The sequence below is a fragment of the Microtus ochrogaster genome, chromosome X, assembly GCF_000317375.1.
Source record: "Microtus ochrogaster isolate Prairie Vole_2 chromosome X, MicOch1.0, whole genome shotgun sequence".
Classification (NCBI taxonomy): domain Eukaryota; kingdom Metazoa; phylum Chordata; class Mammalia; order Rodentia; family Cricetidae; genus Microtus; species Microtus ochrogaster.
The window spans coordinates 29,532,830-29,557,111 of NC_022026.1; the positions used below are offsets into that span (position 1 = coordinate 29,532,830).

The 24,282-nt window shown below is 35.3% G+C and overlaps 1 protein-coding gene across 1 annotated transcript in view; it reads left to right on the forward strand.

Annotated features, from left to right (window-relative positions):
• The window catches only part of LOC101988265 (cilia- and flagella-associated protein 47), a 44,059-nt gene that overhangs the window by 9,976 nt on the left and 9,801 nt on the right, over positions 1-24,282 (forward strand). The window contains exons 2-7 of the mRNA XM_005358661.1: positions 7,185-7,340; positions 8,383-8,617; positions 11,820-12,041; positions 15,042-15,123; positions 16,636-16,758; positions 24,009-24,201. Coding sequence (XP_005358718.1) covers positions 7,185-7,340; positions 8,383-8,617; positions 11,820-12,041; positions 15,042-15,123; positions 16,636-16,758; positions 24,009-24,201 — 1,011 coding nt within the window. The remainder of the gene's footprint in view (positions 1-7,184; positions 7,341-8,382; positions 8,618-11,819; positions 12,042-15,041; positions 15,124-16,635; positions 16,759-24,008; positions 24,202-24,282) is intronic.

Genomic DNA, 24,282 nt, shown 5'->3' on the forward strand with positions numbered 1-24,282 from the left:
TTGCCTTTCAGGTTGTTGGAGGAATTCTTGCATTGGCGCCTTCCCATCTCTTCCTTCAAATGGAGCCAGGAGAGGCCTGGTGTCTTGGTCCAGTCTATGCTGTGACTGACTCTCTGGGTGTATCTCTTCAGTTTAGAAGCCGGAACCGTCCTGTCCAGATGGAACTCCTCAGCACCGAAATGTAGATGCCTGGTAGTCCAATGACCTGTGGACAAAAGGGAGAACTTGGGGGCAGGGCCGGGACCAGTAGAACACAGGACACCCTGCTGCAAAAGTTGAAGGTGTGCGTGCTTCCTTGGGGGGGAGGGGGCTTGAGGCCTGCAGGGTAGGCAGGCACTCACTGCTCTGGGAGTCAAACTTCTTAAATATACTTGGACCCATTCTGTCTCTTCAGAGACTAGAATCTTTGTGAGTTTTCAGAAAAAACAACAACAGAAGCAAACAGATTATCATGCAGTACAACTACACTGAAATTTAAATATTGAAGCATGTATCAGAATCTATAATTTCTGTTTTTATTCTAGTCACGTAATTAAAAGCCAGTATTCTCTTCTGGCTTAAATTTTGCTTTATGTCCTTGTACTCAGGGTCTAAACTATATTGGTTCCCTTTCCAGACAATTTCTGCCTCACACTTATCTGCTTTAGTTGAATTTCCAACAAAATGTCAGGAAGAAACAAGAAGATTTCATTTTCTCAGGAAAATGCCATAGAAAAAATGGGCAGATTCAGGTCATTCTTTTCACATTTAGTCTTTCTAAATTTACCAGTTATACAAAACCAAAGTACTTAGTTTTCTAGAGGTAGGAGGAAAACTTAGAGAACATTGATACGTACTTTTCCTTCAGCTAAGAAAATATTTTTGAATGCAGCAGGAAGCAATATTTCACCACTGAGCACAATTAACACTGTTGATTCTTTACCATTTCTCTCCATACTCAAACTTTTTCAAGGATTTTCTCATATAATACTACTGAAGTCTGCTTTATTCTCTCTAAATGTTCTCTTAAACATATTTAATGAAATCATTTTCCTCTGTCTGTTCTTTTTAATTCTGTGTATAAGTCAGTTCCACTTTCTTATAATCCATATGCTATATATTCAACCTCTAATCAGAGAATAAGAAATTCAGAATACAGGTTCCTTGATTGTGCTTTTCTTTAGATTTCATAAAGGATAGCCAAAATTGCAGGATTGAAATAAAACTCTTATCTGAAAGATTAACATTCTTCTGCATACCCCATGTCTGCAGCTGTAGATAAATTCCATTTGATTTTCAATCCAGAACCCTGAGGACCATTTTAAATTACACCTTCTCTCTCATACTCCATGGTTTTTTCTGTCCATTTATATTATTTTTATCCCAAATGTCTTTCAAATCCCTTTACTTCAGTTCAGTTCCTGTTGCATACATTATCAGGTTTTCATGAAGTCAAGGCAATGTTATAAAGTATTTTCGGTCTCTTACAATGCCCCTCCCATTTAGAAACCATGCTTCATACTCTGGTAACAATGCTATTTATAGATTTAACTTTACTCTTTATTTCCATACATACAGACTTTCTACAATGGGGCTAGAGACATGGTTTAGAAGCTAAGCACATGTGTTTTTCTGTTGCAAGGCAAAGAGCTGCTTGTTCTTCCCATCTGCCTGGCTAGCTTACGCCCAAAATAATCACACAGAAACTGTATTCATTAAAACACGGCTTGGCCCATTGGCTCTTGTTTCTTATTGGCTAATTCTTACATCTTGATTTAACCCATTTCTATTAATCTGTGTGTCGCCACGCGGCTGTGGCTTACTGGGAAAGACTCAGCATGTCTGACTCTGACAGTTCCATGGAGGTGCTCCCTCTCACTGCTTTCTTCTTCCTAGCATTCAGTTCTATCTTTTCCGCCTACCTAAGTTCTGCCCTATCATGCCCAAAGCAGTTTCTTTATTCATTAACCAATGAAAGCAACACACAAACAGAAGGACCTCCTACACCATTTTTCTTCCAGAGGACCCACGTTCTGTTCTCGGCAACTCCATTGGTGGCTCACAACTTCCTATAACTATAGTTCCAGTAATTCTAATGTTTTCTTCTGCCCTCTCGAGGCACTCATACATAGATGCCCAGACAATCTCCCTCACACACAAGTATTTCCATAGCTTGAGTGGTATATACTTATAATCCCAGGACTGGGAAGTCAAGGCAATAAGGTTTCAAAGTCAAGGCTATCTCAATGGCTTCTAAAGTGCCAGGGATAATGAAGTCAATCTCCTCCTTGTGGTTCTTTCTATAGGCAGTTTCTGATTGTTGGAGGAGGGACATGTGCTCCTGTAAGCAAATCTAATTATGTACAGTGGGCAAAAAAATAAAACCAAAAATATGAAAGGAGAAAGAAGCCTAGCTGAGATGAAGAAGTCGATCAACAGAGAAGGGGACAAGAAAAGATAATGAGGGCTAACAAGTTAGAAATACATTTTATGCACATATAAATATATTAAATGAAACCCATTATATAATAAAATACTAGCATTTTGAAGTCAGCAAGGTTTCTATGTCATAACTTAGGTAATGACTTCATTGCAGCAGGTTTTCTTTTTATCCACCTATCATGACACAGAGGTTCATTATTAGTTGTTAATACTCACCTGGAGCCTGACAGAGAGCTGCCTTCAATTGGGAGCTTCTACTGAGAGTTGCATTTACCTGCTCCAGTTCTAGGAAGTTGGTGCCTGCACTGTGGCAGATGTTTTTACTTAGCTTTTTGTTTCTACTTAATGTACCAACTATTCAAGTGCCGGCTATACTGCAGAGCCGCTTAAAAGAGCCATTTCTTTATTTTTTATTATTATCTTTTTTTTTTTCAGCTATCTTAGGCCCTATGTGGAAATCCAGGCCCCAAGTTGGAACACCAAATGTAGCAGGCATTTTTATATCTCAAGCCACCAAATTATGACATGGAGACCTTTTAGTTATGAATGTTCAGCCTTACCTTATGCTTGTCGCATTTGCTCTTATAATTTAATTTAACCTGCATCTATGTTTTGCTTCAGGGCTTTTTACCTTTCTTTCATTTTGTATTTGCTACTTTTCCTGCTTCTTCCCTATCTGACTACTGGCTGGCAGCTGTCTGTCTGTCCCCTGATTTCTCCCTCTCTCCTTTGTTCTCCTTGTTATCTCTTGAGTCTAGATTCATCCTACTTATTCTCTCTGCCCATCAGCCCCACCTGTCCCTCTACTGCCTAGCTATTGACAATTCAGCTTTATTTTATATTGTTTTATTTATTTATTTATTCAGGATTTTTGTTGTTTTTGTTGTTGTTTTTTGTTTTTTCGAGACAGGGTTTCTCTGTGGCTTTGGAGCCTGTCTTGGAACTAGCTCTGTAGACCAGGCTGGTCTCAAACTCACAGAGATCCGCCTGCCTCTGCTTCCTGAGTGCTGGGATTAAAGACGTGCGCCACCATCGCACGGGTATTTATTTTAAAAGCAATATTTCCTCATCCTACATACCAATCCCAGTTCCCTCTCTCTCCCTTCCTCCTGTCCCCTACCTTCCTCCCACTCACCCCCCCCCATCCACAACTCAGAGAGGGTAAGGCCCACAATAGGGAGTCATTAAAATCTGTTACATCATCCTACATACCAATCCCAATTCCCTTTCTCTCTCCTCCTCCTGTCCCCCACCATCCTCCCACTCAACGCCCCCATCCACTCCTTAGAGAGGGTAAGGCCCACAATAGGGAGTCATTAAAATCTGTCACATCACTTGAGGCAGGGCCAAGGCCCTCCCTCCTATGTCTAGGCTGAACAAGGTATCCTTCCAAAGGATAATGGGCTCTCAAAAGCCAGTTCAAGCACTAAGGATAAATCCTGGTGCCACTGCCAGTGACCCCACAGACTGCCTAAGCCACACAACTGTCACTCACATTCAGAGTGCCTTGTTTGGTCCTATGCAGTTTCTCCCGCTGTGAATCTGGAGTCAGTGAGCTCCCACTAGCTCAGGTCAATTGTTTCTGTGGGTTTCCCCATCATGGTCTTGACCCCTTTACTCATATTATTGCTCCTCCCTCTCTTCGACTGAACTCCAGGAGCCAAGCCCACTGCTTAACTGTGGATCTCTGCATCTGCTTCCATCAGTTACTGGAGAAAGTTCTATGAAGACACTTAGGGCAGTCATTAATCTGATTACAGGGGAAAGCCAGTTAGGCACCCTGTCACCCTGTCTACTATTGCTTAGGATCTTTTTTTTTTTTTTTTTTTTTTTGGTTTTTCGAGACAGGGTTTCTCTGTGGCTTTGGAGCCTGTCCTGGAACTAGCTCTGTAGACCAGGCTGGTCTCGAACTCACAGAGATCCGCCTGCCTCTGCCTCCCGAGTGCTGGGATTAAAGGCGTGCGCCACCATCGCCCGGCTTATTGCTTAGGATCTTAACAGGGGTCATCCTTACAGATGCCTGGGAATTTCTCCAGTGCCAGGTTTCTCACTAGCCTCATAATGCCTCCCTCAATCAAGATATTTCTTTCATTGCTATCCTTCTGTGTCCTTCCCCCATCTCATCCATCCTGTTCTCTCATGTTTTCCTCTCACTTCCTCTCCTCCCTCAGCCTCCGCTTCTGCCCTCCCTTTTCCCCCACCCTCCACTACACTCCCAATTTTCTCAGGAGATATTGTCTATTTATTACCCCTTTAATCCAATCAATTGCTGTAGGTAGACAAGATGAAACAGCAATATTTCCTTATATAATTAAACAAATACAACATAAACCAAAACAACAGACATTTACATAATTAAACATTCTCAATAAACAAATGTAACACATCTTTACATAGTTAATGTAGTATTCCACAATTAATTCTCATTCTTAGACATTTTATACTGTATATTTAGGTAATAATAAGCTTCTATGAGTTTTTTACTCTATGTATTTTTTTGATAATTTTTTAGTGATTAGAAAATTGTCTCCATTAGACACTATGTCTCCATTAGACACTACCTACAAAGGAAAAGCCATGCTTTTATGTGCATAGGATTTTCATTCATCTGCTGTTCCCTCATAACTGTGCCGTTTCCCTGTGACCTTCCATACTATATTGTGACTTCTCAAGCTCCACATCTGCATTCTTTTGTCATATTTATAAAAACATTTGGGAATGGGACTAATTTCTTTTATGACTCTTCTGTTAAGAATGTTTCGTATAGTACATGACAGATTTAAAACTGGTATTTATCCTGCATTACTTGTATTATAAAATGGTTCATTTTCATGATAAAAACTCAGAGAAAGCATTGTTATTTGTATATAATCATTACATATACATAATGTATCAAATAGTATATTCTAACCATCACAAAATTGTTATTTTTTAAAAATAATTTGACTTATATATTTTTATCCTATGTGCATTTAACATTATGTATCTTGATTCCATTCATTTTCCCTTCCCTTTGCATCTACCCTCTGCCCCTGCACCTCCCCACTAAAACAAAATTTAAGGGAAAAATTACAAAAATAGAAAAATTTGAAATCTCCAAAAATTTAAAACTTAAAATTTAAAGTATCAATAATTTTGAATATAAAATGTAAACGCTGCAGTATGACACAATAAGTCTTACTGTAGACATCTTTGTCCATAATATTCACTTGTAAGTGTTCATTGCAAAGAATCAGTGGTTTGGTTTGAGCCCTCTAGTTTCTACTACACTATAGGCGCTGAGTCCTCACTAGGACTCTTCCTGTGTTGTGGAGATCCTGCAGCTTTCGTTCTGCAAATCAGCCTCCTTCAAGTACTCCAGCAGGTCATTGGGCAGATGTTGTGGCCAGTCAAGCCATAAACCTGTTTGTGTTGATCCGCCAGATGAGAAACGGGATAGCTTTCCTTTTTTTTAACTTTGAGGCTGCATCTCCCAGGCCTGCACTAATAAGGTTGTCTCTCCCACTCTTATGACTACAGGACTAGCACTCTAATTTGCCTCAGGTTTGGGGTCATCATTCCCCTGGCCTTGCTGCCACAAGACAAATGAGAAATGGGGAGAGCTCTCCCATGCTCACAACTTTATGACTGGCTCACCCATACCTGCTGACAGGGTTGGTTCTATTGTGCCACCCTGGTGAGGTACAGGGCCTACTCTCCTGAGTGTCAGCTGGTGATGTCAAGGATATCATTCTTGGGACCAGCTCTCACATCTGGCCCAGGCATTGATGGATGGTGGGAAAGGGGAGACAAAATCAAGTTTTAGAGAAAACTTTAGTGTGGTCAAATTGGCACAATCTTGTTGTAGAGAAAAGGACAGATAGATAGATGATAGATAGATAGATAGATAGATAGATAGATAGATAGATAGATAGATAGATAGACAACAGACAAATAGAGAATGAGAGAATGGGAGAAACAGAGACAGAGACAGATTGAGACTGAGACATTAAGAGTTCCCTGAGACCTATCAGGTAAAGTTTCTATGACAAATTATGAATAAGTATGCTATAAAATATTAGGAAGAAACTTGAAATATAACTGCTTATTGATATTTGATAGTGCTTTTAATGTAATCCTCATAAACCGTGATCTCAGGACGTTCAGTTTTCTATTTTAGATAAAATTCTATTCAGAGACATTGTATAAGATACCCAGAATTTCGTAGCTCAAGATTAGTCCTGTTGCACATATGAGTTCAAATTTTTGAACTGCACAGTTTTATGTTTGAGATTTATATATATGTATAGCATTTGCAATATATATGTCTTTATAAAGTTAATTAAATAAATATTATGAGTTCCAGACTCTATATAACATTTCAAAGTGGAATAGGGATTGAAATCTCCGAAATGGTATCAGTTCATAAACAAGAAGTGATTTCATTTTTGATAATCAATTAGGAAAAGTTGTTTTGGTTAGTGACGCACTTTTTGTAATAATTCCAAATATTTGGTGTAATAACATTTAAATTGTTTTATACATTTTTGGCTAAAAATAAATGTTGTTAATTCTGTAGTACTTTGGCTTGTCTAATAATTCCATTCAGTTTACAAAACCTTATCGGAATTTATACTATTTTAATTTATCATCTCATATAATAACTGATTGATATTTATAATTTTTCTTTTGCTATTTTATATGAATTATCGAATACAAATTAAAAATGTGATATGAAATTTCACACATTTCTGTGACGAATTATGCTCTAATGTCATTTGTAGATAAAGAAGCAACTCTTGAAAAGCCTAGAGGCAGTTTTTTGATTCCTACGGTTCCACGCCGGGATTCCAAATCACTTTCTACACATTTTTCGAAACGGACATCCATTGTTCCTAAAATTACTGATGCTGACCTTACATGTGGGAACCTGTTCGTTGGTATGTGAAAAATGTATAATGCACTTCTTAAATCTAGTCCATTATAATAATATTTTCAATATCAAACCATGTATCATGCAATAAATTCGTAAAAAATCACATAGAATTATCACAGCCTTAGGGTTCATCTGCTCTGGGTAAGTTTCTCAATGATTAGCAATAGAAACTCTCTGCATTTACAATATTCTTAATACCTTAATAGTATTCTATATACCAAAATCTGTACGTCCTGATTCCATTCATTAATTAACTGAGTAGAAAACCAAGGAGTAGTTGTCTTTTTATAGATAACTAAATGTTAACTATCCTGTTGATCCCTTATAATATTTTCATAACCCTCTGTGTACAGGTTATGAACTGCAGTTTTAAGGGTTTTATTGTATATTTTTTAAGCTCGATCCAAGGTAACCAGTCTTAGAAAGTAGTAAGCATAGGTAAACAGGGGAGTTTGATATTATTTGAAATTACCATAAAGTATATCTTTCTCTAGATATATCTTGTGATAAAATTAATTTTTATCCATTGGACAAATAGAGTTTCAATTGTGTCCATCTATGCATTTTTGTAATTTCATTTATAAATACTTTTGAAAGAGTACACATGCTAATTTTATACTTTTTAAAAATTTCATAATGCAAAATATTTTGTTTAAATGCATACTTAGAAAGACATTTTGAATATATAGTTGACATTTTCTTACTGTAATTCTTTCAACTAAAGTATAATTTTGTATGATAAGTAATGCTTAAAAATGTTAATCAGCTTTTCTTATGCAAACTGGAGTAAACATATTTTGAGAATTATTTGTGAATAAATTCCTAAGAAGTATAAAACATCACTCATTTCTATATTGAATAAGTATATTTTAAACTCTTGAGTATTGGGAAATGATTATATTATTATTTTAAGATATAGTAGATGCACATGAGTTTATTAAAGAATATGGAATGCTTTGTTGAAGGGCTTTTTATTTGCCTGTTATTAGTAGAGCTAACTAAAAGAATATGCTAATCAAATGATAACAAAACAATTTGGATTTTAGGCATGGATCGTTTTGACTCGGATGATCGTTTTGACTCGGATGACAGCATTTTAGATAGAGTCAATGTTGGATCTCTGGAAAATGAAGAGAAGAACCAACAGTTCTTTGCACCTGCAAAAGGATCAAAGGCTTATGAATATTTTCAGAAGGTTGTTAATGCAGCTCAGACCTGGTTCAGTCTCTTTGGCTGGCCTGAAGGGCCCCATTCTCTTTCTATTCCTGAGACAATAAGAAGGTGATCTATACATATTTTATAAATTCTTTGTTTTGCACTTTTTAAAGTGTAGTGTACTTATTTAGATCATTTTAATTGAAACAGACAATATACTTTAAACTGGTTAATTATTAGGAGACTGTTGAGACTAAGACATGTATCATAAAAGAATGGAACATTTCTTTGCATCATTAAAACAAATCTTCCACAGCACAAACAAATGTAACACATATTAAAATAATATTCTATTCTATAACACTGAAATCTTTATTTCTTTATTGCTATCTGAAAATAGTAATTCCTCAACTTTCTTTAGTTCTTCATATTTTATCTTATTCATTGTTGTCTCTGTTGATAATTTCTTTTCACTGAGTTTTCTATTGTTTTCCTGAAATTTTTAGTTCTATGACTTCCATTTTTCCTCAGAATTATTTATAAGACATGGTATTGCTATATATATGTAGCCCTGGGACTTTTTGTGTAAACTAGGTTGGCCTTAAACTGTGGCAAATTTCCTTTCCTTTCCATTCCAAGTACTGCAATTACAGGGTTGCTCAGCATTACCCTGCTACATCCAGGGCCTGGGATACATTTTTTTTTAGTCATCTATTTATTGAGTTTTCTTTGAAGTCAATCACCATTTTTAAATTGGGATATTAAAAACACTGGGATTTTTGGAAATATAATTTTCCTTTTACCTTTTTCTTTTTCTATGTTTTGATATTTTACTTTATACTGCTAGGATGTTCAGCTATTTCATTGTTATTAATCTTTTTCAGTTATGAGTGTTCTCTTTAGAACTCAGGACATGATCATGTACACATAGAAGACAAATAGTTGTTAGAGCAACCATTCTATACTAAAGCAGATAGAAAAATCAGTTAAGGTTTACTGTTTCCACAATAATAGAAAATAAATTGGCAAACAATGTAGAGTATAGTATGATATTGAATTTAGTAAATTAAAAAAAAAAACTTCTAACAATGAAATAAAGGTTTGATAAGAAAGGGACACAAAACAAAACATAAAACAATCAAGGTTAAATTACGAAAGAAAAGGGAAAGGGTGTGAGGGAGTAGAAAAGATAACAGTAGGTTTTAAAATGTCTGATCTCTGAAGCATTTGGGAGGAGGGGTGAATATAGTCACGTGTTGTATGGACATTTCAAAGAACTGATAAAAACATATATTTAACAAAAGACCTAATTACAAAATTTGAGAAAGATTATGCAAGTATAATTAAATGTAAAATGAAATGTAACATGAAAGCAGTTTTAAAGAAACTATGAATAAAAGCAATACTAAAACAATAGAAAGTAGACCTAAAGAAAAATGTAGGGCTAGAGAGATGGCTCAGCGGTTAAGAGCACTGACTGCCTGACTGCTCTTCTAGAGGACCCAGGTTCAATTCCCAGTACCCACAGGGTAGTTCACAACTGTCTGTAACTCCAGTTCCAGAGCATTTGCCGGGCGATGGTGGCGCACGCCTGTAATCCCAGCACTCGGGAGGCAGAGGCAGGCGGATCTCTGTGAGTTCGAGACCAGCCTGGTCTACAGAGCTAGTTCCAGGACAGGCTCCAAAGCCACAGAGAAACCCTGTCTCAAAAAACCAAAAAAAAAAAAAAAATGTAAAGACTGAAGGATTTTTTTTCTAGTTCCTTTGTTAGTGGAATGCACTAAGAATTTTTCACATCTAGTGTTTATTGTAGTTACAAGGTGTGACTTTTCCAACATCTCCTAGAGTTTTGGAAGCAGGAGAATACCGAGACTTTTATTATGTTGGAAGAAGAAAGAGAGGTGCGCACTCAGCCCGCCTATCTTAGCTTTGTCAGATCCCACCTGGCAGCCCAGGAGTCTACGGGTTAGAAGATCATGAGAATATAGTCATCTATCTTTAGGACTGAGCTCAGAGCTCTCATTCCCAACTTACAGCAAACCTTCATGTAAAATCACCAGCTGCAAAGGCCAAACAATCAGTTAACCATTGTTTTTGTCCTTACACAGTAATCTACAAGTAATTGTGCTTGCATCTTTCTGCACAGAGCAGGATTTATCATTAAACTTATTCATTGATTTCTTATTTTTATTTTGTATTTTTTCTAGATTTTCATGTGATTTATACCTCAATGATAAAACTCCTCTACCTTGAACATAATACATGCTGTTAATTTAAAATCTGTTGTAGAGCGTATTATCTGGTGCCTCATGTGTCTGTTGTTATTGGCCGTTATTTATTTTTTATTTACCCCATTTAAGACAATACTAATTTTCTCCATAAAATATTTGTTCCCTATTAGTAATTCTAGGATATAAGAGCTTTACTGTAATTTATATTTTTGAGGAAGCTGGGAAGAATACAGTGTAAGTGGTATCTCCATTTAACCCGTTTCTAATACAATGTACTATTAGGCTATTGAGACCCTTTATACCAAATTTGAGAGGTGCTACTCCAAATGACTTCTTGTATACTTTTAATTTCTCAATCTGAACTCATGATACATCTGTGATTTTAATTGTGAACAAATAGTTACACAGTTTACGGTGGGATATATAACAATGTAGAAAGCAAAGATTAGTAGTTTTTTTTTTTTACTCCATTAAACATGAGTATGTATTGGCAGTCTGTGCAAAAGATTTAGAAAAACATTGCTGTATCTTATTTAAAGATTAGCTGTGTATATAGGAACAGTAGAATTCTGAAATTTATGTTTTAAATAAGAATCCTTGTTAGGTCGGTATACAGGTTATTCTAATAGTTAAGACCCAAATATGGAGAAAGTAAGCTAATTTATTTTTGTATATACATGTATGATATATATTTTAAAATTTAAAATTACATTGCAGAGTATAGAAATTGTGTTTAGATTATAGAATGCTTGATTGTGCCCAGTGAGTTGAGGTTACTTGCCTTATTAACATATATTTAATAAATGAGAGCAAGAATTAACTCTTATTATGTCTTTTCTCAGACCCAGTCTGTTTCCAATTCACTTTTTGAGCCCCTAAATTGTATTATTAGTGATAGACATGTAAGTAAAGTAGTGTGGAATCTTCAGGAATATTTAAGAATTTAATTTGTGCTTGCACATAGTAGCCACATGAATTACAATTTAGGATTTATTGTTCTTTCTACCTTAATATAATTTGCTTTGGTTATTGACCATGTTTTTGCACAAAGTTACATTTTGAGCCTGAGGTTTATTTATTCCTTTTATCCCCCATAGGGATGTGCAGAAAATACAATTCTATTCATCATCCTCACCACCCAAGAAATTTTCCAGACAGTATGATTTTTCCAAATATAATAAGACAATTTATGATGTGCTACTTAACTTGAGTGGAAGACTGCCACCTGGAATTAACTCAAACCAGTCCTTACCTGTGGACAACATTGAAAGGGTGATCCAGCTCCATTCGCAACATGCCTCACTTCTAGACTTTATCACGTAAGAGTTAAGATACACTTGTTTGTTTGTTTGTTTGTTTGTTTATTTATTTTGGTTTTTCGAGACAGGGTTTCTCTGTAGCTTTGATGCCCGTCCTGGAACTAGCTCTTGTAGACCAGGCTGACCTCGAACTCACAGAGATCCACCTGCCTCTGCCTCCCGAGTGCTGGGATTAAAGGCATGCGCCACCACTGCCCGGCTAAGATACACTAGTTTAAACATGTAATCCTGGCTTGGCTGAATTGATGAATGGATGAATATGCAAGTGGATGGATTGAAGGATGTAATTGGTACTTTGTTCAAAAATCTTGTGCTTTACACATTGTAATTTATATTACAGAGATGCATACACCAGTTAACCTAAAAATCCCAAAACCTTTTTAGATGCATACTTTGATACACTGCCATACAAATTTCATCAGGTGTTCAGGTCGTTGGGATGGCTTGGTTAAACCACCTGCTCACTTATAAGGCTTATGATGCTAATTTGGATTAATTATAAATTGCAAGGTGCTATAGATAGTCTTAGTCCATGGCCTGTTTTGAAGGCGCGCACACACACACACACACACACACACACACACACACACACACACACATATATTCCTAGCAGAGGAACTATTGATAGTGGATTGCTCCTGGGGAAAGAATAGTCAGTTACCTTTAGAAAAATGGGCCTTGGTAGATTGCTCATGTTTCAGTCTATGATTCTATAGCCTTGTTCGTGAGGGCAGCATTAAGTGAATTATTGTGTCATTAAACAGAAAAAGAACACATAAAAATGGGAATAGACTATGTTTGGGGGAGGGTCTGGGAGGAAAGGAGGATGGATTGTGTACTGGGTATGATCAATACTTTCTAGACTTGTATGAAATTATTAAAGAAAAAATATAAAAATTAAAATCTGTCACAGACCCACATGTACAGATAGATATTAGTGTCCTACTCTTGTCTCATTAAGGCTCAAATCTGATCCAGATTCTGAGAGACTTGAAATAATTTGCTAGCTTTTCTTTAGAAAAGAGTAACACATTGAAAATATAAAAGTGGATGAGTGACTTAGCATGGTATTGTGAATATAAGGAAACCTGAAGTTGAATTTGAGTCTTTAATGACAGTGAATATTCACCTTCCCCGAAGCCATGTTTCATTAATGGTGACGATAAGGGACAGATCTGAAATTTTGAGTTTTTACCATAAGAGATTTGAGGAGTTATATAACATTAATAAAACACAGCATATATGAAAGTTAAAGTTTTACTTTTTCTCCATACCTCTAAATCAGTGATTCTCAACCTTCCTAATGCTGGGACCCTTTAATACATTCCCATATATTGTAATCCCCAGTCATAAAATTTTTTGCTGATATTTCATAACTGTATCTTTGCTACTGTGGTGAATTATAATATGAATATATGGCATTCATCATATCTGATATGTAACCTCCAAAGGGGTCGTATGCACATGAAGTCAAAGTGAGAGGATGGGAAAATTATGTCAGTTATAGAAAATAGCAAAAATACAATTATGTAAATAATTTTAACTCTACTGTGTACTTTTGTATGGAAATGTGCTCTATATAATGTCTTGACATTAACATGGGTCATTCTATTTTGACATTTTTTATATGACCATTGCAGGTATGGTAGAATGATTTTTGGCATTAAAGCCAAGCCATTCAGATTTATTTATTCTTCATCAGCAAATTCATTGCTGTCAGGATATGTTTACTGTGATAAAAATTACTTAACATTTAGAAAGTGACAACATTGTTAATAAAATCGTATCATTAATCAAAGATATGTGCATATGTTTCATCAAGGAAATACATGTATTAAACTGCAAAATACTTGTAAATGTTATTTGCTCCCCTCTAAAATTGGTACCTCAATGGGTATGGACATTTGTTTACTACTTAGTGGTTGCATGAGTCATGTTTAGATTTTAAGTTAGAATTTTAAAGACCTCTAATATTTGAGGATTGCATTTAGAATTGATTAATTTATTATAAATATTCTTGTTTTCAAATACTCGTTGTAAACTTACGGTACTGAAGCAGTAAGCAGATGTAAAAGTATAACCAAATGTGTCATTAATATAATTCTATAAAAGATGACAAAGTAGACATAATTACAGTCTAATTAATCATAAAGTTAGGCTTTGAGAAATATTGGAAATAAAAAAAGTGGATATCAGTGTCCACAAGTGTATTAATCATCCTCAATTTTTGCACAGCTCTATTCAGCTAGACAATAGAGTACTCATAACTAACAAGTTATATCATTTCTTGATAAACTTTTATTTAATTCATCCTGTTTCATTAGGCTGTGAGTAGCCTTTGTTAGAAATGACAACTTCCTTCTAAAATATTACATTGCTTTAGTCACAATGAAGTGTTCTATTTTCTCCATATGCCTCTGAATTGTCTGTCTCTTGTTTTATTCTCTTTTCACCTATCTCACAAGTTTCCAACTTAATGGAATTATATGTACTACAATTCTAATTTATGCCGTAGGTTGGATAGTCTTGGTAATGATTCATGTTACAAAGAAAAAAAGACTTTTTCAGCACTATAGTAATTTAAATATGATGGCTATTTATAGGAGGAATATGTAAAGTTTTAGGTAAATTGTGTGGTAGTCATTCGTATGTTATTGGACTACTAATGATCTTATAGATTGATTTGTTGTTTTTAAGCATTTTGTAGATGTTTTTGAAATTGTAATTGTTATGACAGTAATAAAATATTATCTTGCCTAAAAAGACCCAAATTATAGGATACTATATATTCAATGAACATATAAATATAGTTGTGATTACAAACATTAAATTTTCTCATTATTCAAATTTTATAAAGGTAATACCATGCATAATTTCATTATTGACAGGGGATTTTAAATTAATTATGCAAATATAACAAATATGACAATATTGAAATAATGTAAATGAAAGTCACAGCAAGTGTTTAAAATAGTTCTATAATTTGGGGGTTTCTTTCAGTGCTCAAGGTGGATGCATTTCTCATGTACTTCCAGAATTTTTACTTGGACCAGAGGATTATAAGAAGTGGCTTGAAATTACAGTAAGATAATATCTAGGAAGATTTTATACAGTCACTAAATTATAAATATATGGCCTTTTTAAATCACCAGTTTAAACTTTTTGCCTTTTGTATCTGAAATACACTAAAGCTTAAGCCCCTTTTAACAGATAATTTTTTTGTGTGTGTGTGCCAATGGGAGGACATTAATTAAAAATTTTCTAAGATATCTGTTGAAAAATGAATCCTTGGCTTTTTTCTTTTTCCTTTAAGGATTATGTGTGTGGTGTGCATGTATATGTGTGCTTGTTTGCATGTATATAGGTCCAAGTATGTGTGTGTGTGTGTGTGTGTGTGTGTGTGTGTGTTTGTGTGTGTTTGAACATTCTTCTATGCTTATGTATATGGAGGCCAGAAGTTGATGTCAAGTTTTTTCTTCACACTTTGTCTTCTAGTTTAATCAGGGTCTCTTGATTGAACCTGTATATAACTGATTAATCTAGTCTAGCTTGCCATATTGCCAACTTGTCTGCTTTCTGGGTACTAGGACTACAGGCAGGCCACCAATCCTATCCCACATTTACACGGGTGCTGGGAATTCAGACTCTATGCCTCAGGCTTATACTGTACACATTGAGGGTTAATAAAGGAAAAGGGCGTATATAGTTTATCCTTAAATGTATATTTTATGAATGAATGTCTTCCAGAAAAAAAAAAAATCTTTAATTTCACGGGTGAATGACTCTCTGCCTTTCCTCTTCCCACAGTTTTCCTAGTCTGGGCAGTCCACCTCTACTTTTCCTGCTTGGCTACTGGCCACTCACCATTTTATTAAACCAATACAAGTGACAAATCTTTACAGTGTATAAGAGCATTATTCTACAGCACATAGGAACTTGTTACTTCCCTTTATGTGGTGTTAGGGGAGAATGAAGAGAAATTAATCATCAAATATATAATTTTTCTCTTAATACATCTTATGAAAACCTCTAGCTGATAATTATTTTTTAGGTATATGAATTTTAGTTGTGGAAGTCACAAACTGATATGCCAAAGAAAGACAGGAACTTGTACTGTGCTCTCATGTTGACTTCAGAGTTATTAATATCATGACAGGTTATGGTAGCATACAGGGAGACATGATGATAGAAAAGGAGCTGGGATTAGACATGGTGCTAGAAGAGGAGCTGGGAGTTCTACATCTTGCAGGCAATAGGAAGTGAAATGACTCACTGGGCATGGCTTGAACATATATGAGACCTCAAAGCCTGCCTCCATAATAGCACACTTCTTCCAACAAAACCACACCTACTCCAATAAGGCCATACCTCCTAATGGCTCCCTTTGGGTGCCATTTTCTTTCAAATTATCACAGTGGGTAACTTTTAACCCTAGAAATACTCTGTATGAGTATTTTCTGTGCTTTCACAGGGGTAAATGTATAAAATGATCATCTCAATTTTTTTAAAAAGGAAGAAACCTTATATAATTAAAATTTGACACTAATTTTTGCTTTGAAATTTTATTTATGATGTTGTATTTCATTTCTTCAAGACCTCCACTAAAAATACAGCTCTCTGTACACTTAAGGAAAAGTATTCAGTTAAAATAGATATGGACAATTTTGAAGCCTGGAGTACACGGGCATGGACAGATGTATTTCTTCAGATATACAAGGTAATAATTCCATTCTTGTTACCCGTTATGCTTTTGTTTAGGCACATGATTAGTGCAATAGTTTTAGTAGTGAAAATGCTGCTATAAATAATTTTAAAACATGGTAGCTTAAATAAACTAGATTTTTCTTTGTTATGAAATTATTGGAAAGTAAATGACCTAGAACTACCATTGATGTATTCTGTCCTATGTACTAGATTTTCAGCTATAGGATAGGCTTTCTGACTTAATCTTTTCCTAAAATAAGTTGAAAATCTGTTCCTTTAATATAGCAAGTTACTAATGTGAGAATATTTGTTATTATATTTAAATGAAGCATCAAATATATGGGCATTACCCAGAATTGCAATTTCTTAGGAGTTTAGAAACAAAGCTTACAAAAGATTCCCTTTTACTTTTTCTTTATTTGTTGAAGGAACTGCGGGCTGTGTCCATCCACCTGGCTAGCTTTACACCTGAAATAACAACACATAAACTGTATTCATTTAAACACTGCCTGGCCCATTAGTTCTAGCCTCTTATTGGCTAATTCTCACATCCTGATTAACCCATTTCTAATAATCTGTGTAGCACCACGAGGTTGTGGCTTACTGGGAAAGATTCTAGCCTACATCCGTCTCGGATCTAAGAATCATGGCATCTGACTCACTTCTCTTCTTCCCAGCATTCTGTTCTGTCTACTCTACCTACCTGTCTTCTGACCTATCAGGTCAAGCAGCTTCTTTATTAATTAACCAATGAAAGCAACAGATAGACAGATGACCCCCCTCCATTATTTATTGTTTTTATTTATGACTATTATCAATGTAGCTTCTTATAACTATTTTTATATTTTTCTTTTGTGGTCTAATCCATATATTTTATATTAATTGATTTTTATTTAGTTTTTGCATCCCAATCAAAATTTAATCTTTCCTCCCCTCTTTCTAGCTCATCCACACATGGCTTCTCCTCCTTCCTCACCCCATCCATTCCTCTTCTGCTGTTTCTCTTCAGATATAGAAGGGCCTCTCATGGATATCAGCCAGTCATGGTATATCCAGCTGCAGTAAGTGCAAGCACCTGCTCTTCCATTAAGGCTGGATGAGGCAGTCCCATAGTAGGATTATAGGTCAAAGGGTTTGTGGCTGTTTTGATGTGTCAGTCCTTCCCCAGTCTTGTCTGGTTACAGGAGATGGCTGGTTCAGGGTCCATATCACCAATTACTAGGAGCTTTAGCTAGAGGGTTGCCTTTATAGATTCCTGGGAGTTTCCATTGTTCTAGGTTTCCAGCTCATCCCAGAGATGTCTCCAAATTCTAGTTGTCTTTCTCAGTGCTCTATCCTTCTATTGGCCACTCACCTTATCCCTCCTGTTTCCGTACTCATTCTATCTACAAACCCCTCCTTTTCACATTGAGATTCATATACCCTGTCCCCTTTGAGCCCTCCTTGTTACTTATCTTCTCTTGGTCTGTGGGTCATAACTTGCTTGGTTCTCCTTTACGTTACTGCTTATATTCACTTATGTGTGAGTACATACCATCTTTGTCTCTCTTAGTCTTGTTTACCTCATTCAGGATGTATATTTCTAGTTCTCTCCATCTGCCTGCAAATTTCAAGATGTCATTTTTCTTACTGCTGAGTAGTACTCTATTGTGTAAATGTACCACATTTACTTTATCCATTCTTTGCTTGAATGACATCTAGATTGTTTCTAGTTTCTGGTTATTATGAACAAAGCTACTATGAACAGAGTTTTATAAGTATCCAGTGGTATGGTTAAGTGTCCTTTGGGTGTATGCCCAAGAGTGTTATAGCTGGTTCTTGAGATGCTATGATTCCCAATTTTCTAAGAAACTGCCATAGTGATTTCCAAAGTGTACTGTACAAGTTTGCACTTCTAACCAGCAATAGAGGAGTGGTCTCCTTGCGCCACATCCTCTCCAGCATGAGCTGCCACTTGTGTATTTAGCCATTCTGACAAGTGTAGGATAGAATCTCACTATTGTTTTGATGTTCATTTTCCTGATGGCTAAGTGTGTTGAATAATATTTCTTTAAGTGATTCTTGGGCCATTTTGAGATTCCTCTGTTGAAAATTCTCTGTTTATATATGTAAGCCATTTTTAATTGGATTATTTGGGGTTTCATGTCCATTTTCATGAGTTATATATTTATTTTGGAAATTAGCCCTTTGTCTTATGTAGCATTGGTGAAGATGATTTTCCATTCTCTGGACTGCCATTTTATTCTATTGATAGTGTCCTTCACTTTACAAAAGTTTTTCAGTTTCACGAGGTCCCATTTGTTAATTGTTGATCATAGTGCCTGTGTGATTAGTGTTCTGGTCATGTAGTTGTCTCCTGAACAGCTACTGAACAAGGCTATTCCTTACTTTCTTTTCTAACAAGTTTAATGTAGCTGGATTTATGTTGAGGTCTTTGATCCACCTAGATTTGAGTTTTGTTCAAGGTGATAGATACAGATCTGTTTGCATTCTTCTACATGCTGACATCTAGTTAAACCAACACCATTTGTTGAAGAGGCTTTCTTTTTTTATATTATATAATTTTGGTTTTCTTGTCAAAAATCAAGTCTCCATAGATATTTGGATTTACTATTCTGTCTTCAATTCCATTTGTCAACCTGCCTGTTTTATGCAAATATCATGTAGTTTTTTATTACTATAGCTCTATATTAAAACTTGAATTGGAGGTGGTGATACCTCTGGAAGTTTGTACAGGACTGTTTTAGCCATCTTAGGACTTTTGTTTTTCCATATGTAGTTGAGGGTTGTTCTTTATAAGTCTGTAAAGAGTTGTGATGGAATTTTGATGGGTATTTCTTAGAATCTGTAGATTGATTTTTGGTAAGATGGCTGTTTTTACTATGTTAAGTCTACTGATCCATAAGTATGGGAGATCTTTCCATCTTCTCATATCTTCTCCAATTTCTTTCATCAAAGACTTGAAGTTCTTGTCATACAGGTCTTTTACTTGCCTAGTTAGAGTTACCCGAAGATATTTTATATTATTTGTGTCTATTGTGAAGGGTGTTTTTCCCCTCTGATATCTTCTTAACCTATTTATTGTATGTATATAGTAGGGTTACTTTTTTTTTCTTCAATTAATTTTGTATCCAACCACTTTACTGAAGGTATATATCAGATGTATGAGTTCCCCGGTAGAGTTTTTGGGTTAGTTTATGTATACTATCAGACCAAATACAAAAAGCTATACTTTGATCCTTCCTTCAAATTTGTATCCCCTTGATCTCCTTTAGTTGTCTTATTGCTCTACCTAGAACTTCTAGTACTATATTGAATAGATATGGAGAGAGTATATAACCTTGTCCCTGATTTTAGTAGAATTGCTGTGAGTTTCTCTCCATTTAATTTGATGTTGTTATATTTGCTTTTAATATGTTTAGGTATGCCTTTTGTATCCCTGATGTCTTTAAGACTTTTGACATGAAAGGTGTTGGAGTTTTTCAAAGGCATTTTCAACATCTAATGATGCTGAATTTTTCCTTTCATTTGTTTTATATGGCGGATTACATTGACAGATTTTCTTATGTTGAACCAGCCCTGCATCTCTGGGTTAAATCCTACTTGGTCATGGTGGATGATCTTTTTTGTTTGTTATTGGGCTCGGTTTGCCAGTATTTTATTGAGTGTTTTTCTATCAATGTTCTTGAGGGAAATTGGTCTTTGATTCTCTTTCTTTCTTGAATTTGTGTGGTTTATGTACCAGGGTGATTTTGGCCTCATAAAATGAATTTTTCAGTGTTTTTTCTGTTTCTGTTTCATGGAATAATTTGTGGAGTGCTGGTGCTAGATTTCTTCAAATATCTGGTAACATTTTGCACTTAGATCTGGCCCTAGACTTTTGTATGTGTAGTTTGGATAGTTTTAATATTGCTTCTATTACCTTGGCAGTTATAGGTCTATTTAAATTGTTTATCTAATCTTGATTTCACTTTGTTAAGTGGTATTTATGGGGAAAATTGTCCATGTATTTTAGATATTCAAGTTTTGTTGGTTCCAGGCTTTTGAACTATGTTTAGTCCATATTTACTGATTTTTTTCTTATGAAACCTGATAGTTTCTGAGTTAGAGTGAATAAGCATATTTTAAATAATGGTCGATGATGTCAATTAACTTATGGACTTTTAGGTGCCAAGGATTATATCTCCAAATTAGTTGACATACTTAACATGGTATTCTGCCTTTTGTACTTCACATTTCATTCCATCAATTCATACTTTCAAGATTTTTATGTTAAACATCAAATACTATCATGTTCCTCCAAATGTGTCTGATTTGTGTGAAGTCTTTTTATTTATTTATTTTTTATTTATTTTTTGAGATAGAGGGTTTCTTTGTAGCTTTGGCCCCTCTCCTGGAACTACCCTTTGTAGACCAGACTGTACTTGAACTCACAAAGATATGCCTCCCTCTGGCTCTCAAATGCTGGGATTAGAGACATGTGCAACCACTGACCAGTTTTTTTTTTTTGTGTGTGTGTGAGGTCTTATGTTTCCTATATGCTTTTATTACTCATATCAATAATATAGCTATGTATATTAAAACATTTAAATAACTATCACTCTGTGGCACAGGGAAAATGGGTAAATATTTCAGCAGTGGTAGTAACAGCACTTCTGTAAAAAAATCTTCTGTGTATATTTTGAGTCTTTCTGTATTAAATTATACCTCTATATAATGATGTCTGTCCATCATTAAATATGTCATCCTAGTAAATGTTCACTTGTAAATCTTATTCTCTTTCCAAAGTAGCTGTGATAGTTGACAGATGATTTCTAAGTTCCCTCAGATTAACAGACCCAAACATTTATGTCATTAGCTGTAGTTATGTATGTAATTCATCATTTGTTTTTCCTCAGAAAGGACTAGGAATCCTTTTCCAAGACTTTCGGTTGCATTTTAAAGTATATCGGATTTGAAACTAAGGAGTTATAGATCTAATACATGCTATATTTCTATCATAGAAATGAATAAGAAATGCTAAATTAATGCCTTTCATATTTATGGATTGCTATTCTCACCACATAGCTCAGATAAAACTCCAAAATTATACATTAGATTTATTTGGTAAAAATTCTATGTAGTTTCCATTATGGAAAGGAAAGGAGAATATGAGACCTTTCACATTTTTAAATTGTACATACTTGAGATATAGCATAAATATATGATACATGAGGATATGAGCGTGTTTTCTGTAGTTACACGTGTGAATATGAAAATTTTTTTAGGTTGGATTATCCCAGGAGCAGGCTCTGAGATAAGTATCAAATATTTTGTTTGAGAAGTGGGCTGTGTGGGCCCTGTGGTTCTTTGTCAGGGAAACATTCCCTTTAGTGATAATTTGCATTTGTCCACAATAAACTTTCAGAATGAGGAGGTGAATGCTGGGTAGATGTGAACAGTGCAACCATATATCTAGAAAATATGTCACTCAGGTTGTTTTCTTCGCATTCAAGATGTTAGAGAACTAGCTATGATATTATCAAGATGTGCTTGTGAACTGAGGTAGACGTATGCATATAATGTAAAGAGTAGAGCAGACTCATTTATTTAGAATGCTTTACAATATCTGTCACTCTATAACTGAATAATGTTATCTGGCTAAATATATAATGAAATAAAACTCATTGTTGCTGTCATCTAGAATCTATACCAAAAACTTCTGAAAGGTAGCTCTTAGCACATCTTTGATATATTTTTCTGCTTCTCATATGCAGTGCACTTTTAGTGAACGAATTTGTGACATTCCTTACCAAAATTGACAGCATGAGCTAAAAGTACATTGAATTGCCTTTGTAACTTTATTTCCTTTAATACACATATGCCTGGCATGTTGACACACACCTATATTCCCAGTTCAGCAGGAAAAGACAGGGAAAATCAGAGGTACAGGCCAGTCTTGGCTTCATAGCCAGTTAGAGGCTAGCTTGAGATACATGAGATCTAGTGACCAATCAACCAACAAAAATACCCATTAAGTTTAATATTAAACTGTATTTTGAGTGGGATAATGGTTGATATTGACTGTCAAATTTACAATATCTAGAAGAAAAATCTCTGGACATATCTGTGAAAGAATGTCTAGATTGGACAATTATGCTAAGATGCTCATTCTCAATATAGGCAATACCATTCATTACATAGGCTAGGGTCTAGGTTGGGATAAAAAGAAAGCAATACCCACTGTTAGGGTCCAAGAGAAGTCCTCATAAAAGAACACCAGTTATGTATGCAGTTAGCAAGAACACTTTATTAATCCAACATGATGGGATAGCACATGGCAATAGCCCAAGATGCTCACAGACCCCCGTTAAACCTAGATATGAGAATTCCAGGGAGGAGAGATTAGTCTGGGGGATGATTGGTAGATTTAAACAAGCAGTTTATGGGTTGTTATAGGATTGCTTGGCCACTTAATGGTTAGGGACTTGTTAGCTGCAGGGTCGGAGAAACTATCTTTAGTTTCTTTTGCTTGAACAAAGGTGGTGGGGTACCCTCTAATTGGTTGCCCCTGGGTTTTGCCTTTCCCCCAAACTGGTTGCTCAGCACCAGTCAGTTCCAGTAAACTGAAACTATGGCCTGATCCCTGGCAGGGGCTATTAGAAATCTATCATGGCTCTGGTCTGCCTCCCTGACCCTATCACTTATGTTCATCCATATTTGCTTCCTGACTTTGGTTGCAATGTGACCAGTTATCTCACATTTTGGGATACAGTGACTCCCATTCCTAAAACTGTGACCTAATATAAATCCCTTCTTCCTTAACCTACTCTTTTCAGATATTTTGTTATAGCATCAAAAGTAACTAATACAGATGGGTAAAACAAAGAATAGTTACTAATACAGAAAGGTAATCTTGATATTTAAAATTTTAAGTTTTGTAAACTGTAAGAAAACTAAAAGCATGCCAAATTCATGTCAGTTAATGAATTGTCATTCTAATGGGTCTGTTGTCAAGTATAGTTTTTAAAAAAAAATTAAGAAGTGTCTTGTTACAAGTTGCATAGTAAGGAACTTCATAGTATAAATGATATTCAAACAAAAAGTTGAAGACTGGAAGTGACCACTAGTGGGACATCCCTCATCAATTCTCTTATTCTAGACAAGGTGCATTAACCACAAAATCCTATGTCTTCCCTTACTTATCTAGTTGGGATAATTAGCTTTTCAGATGTGAGTTTATTTTCCATCTGACTGTAATAATTATTTCTTTCAAAATTCCAGGTTATGATTCTATCTCGAGTGACACCACATTCCTACAGTTCTGTTCCACCCATACGTGGGGCGAGCACTTCAAAAATCAACCCCTGTTTTGCATCCAGCAACATATATTCTAATGCTGAAAGGATTCTACTTAGTTGGTTGAATACAAATTATGAGAGTCATCGACATGTTATATGGAAAACCAACAAATCCGGTATGATATTTTTCTTTAAACAGATATAATTTTTTTTTATTTTTATTTTTTTTGTTTTGTTTTTTTTTATTAAGAAAGAAA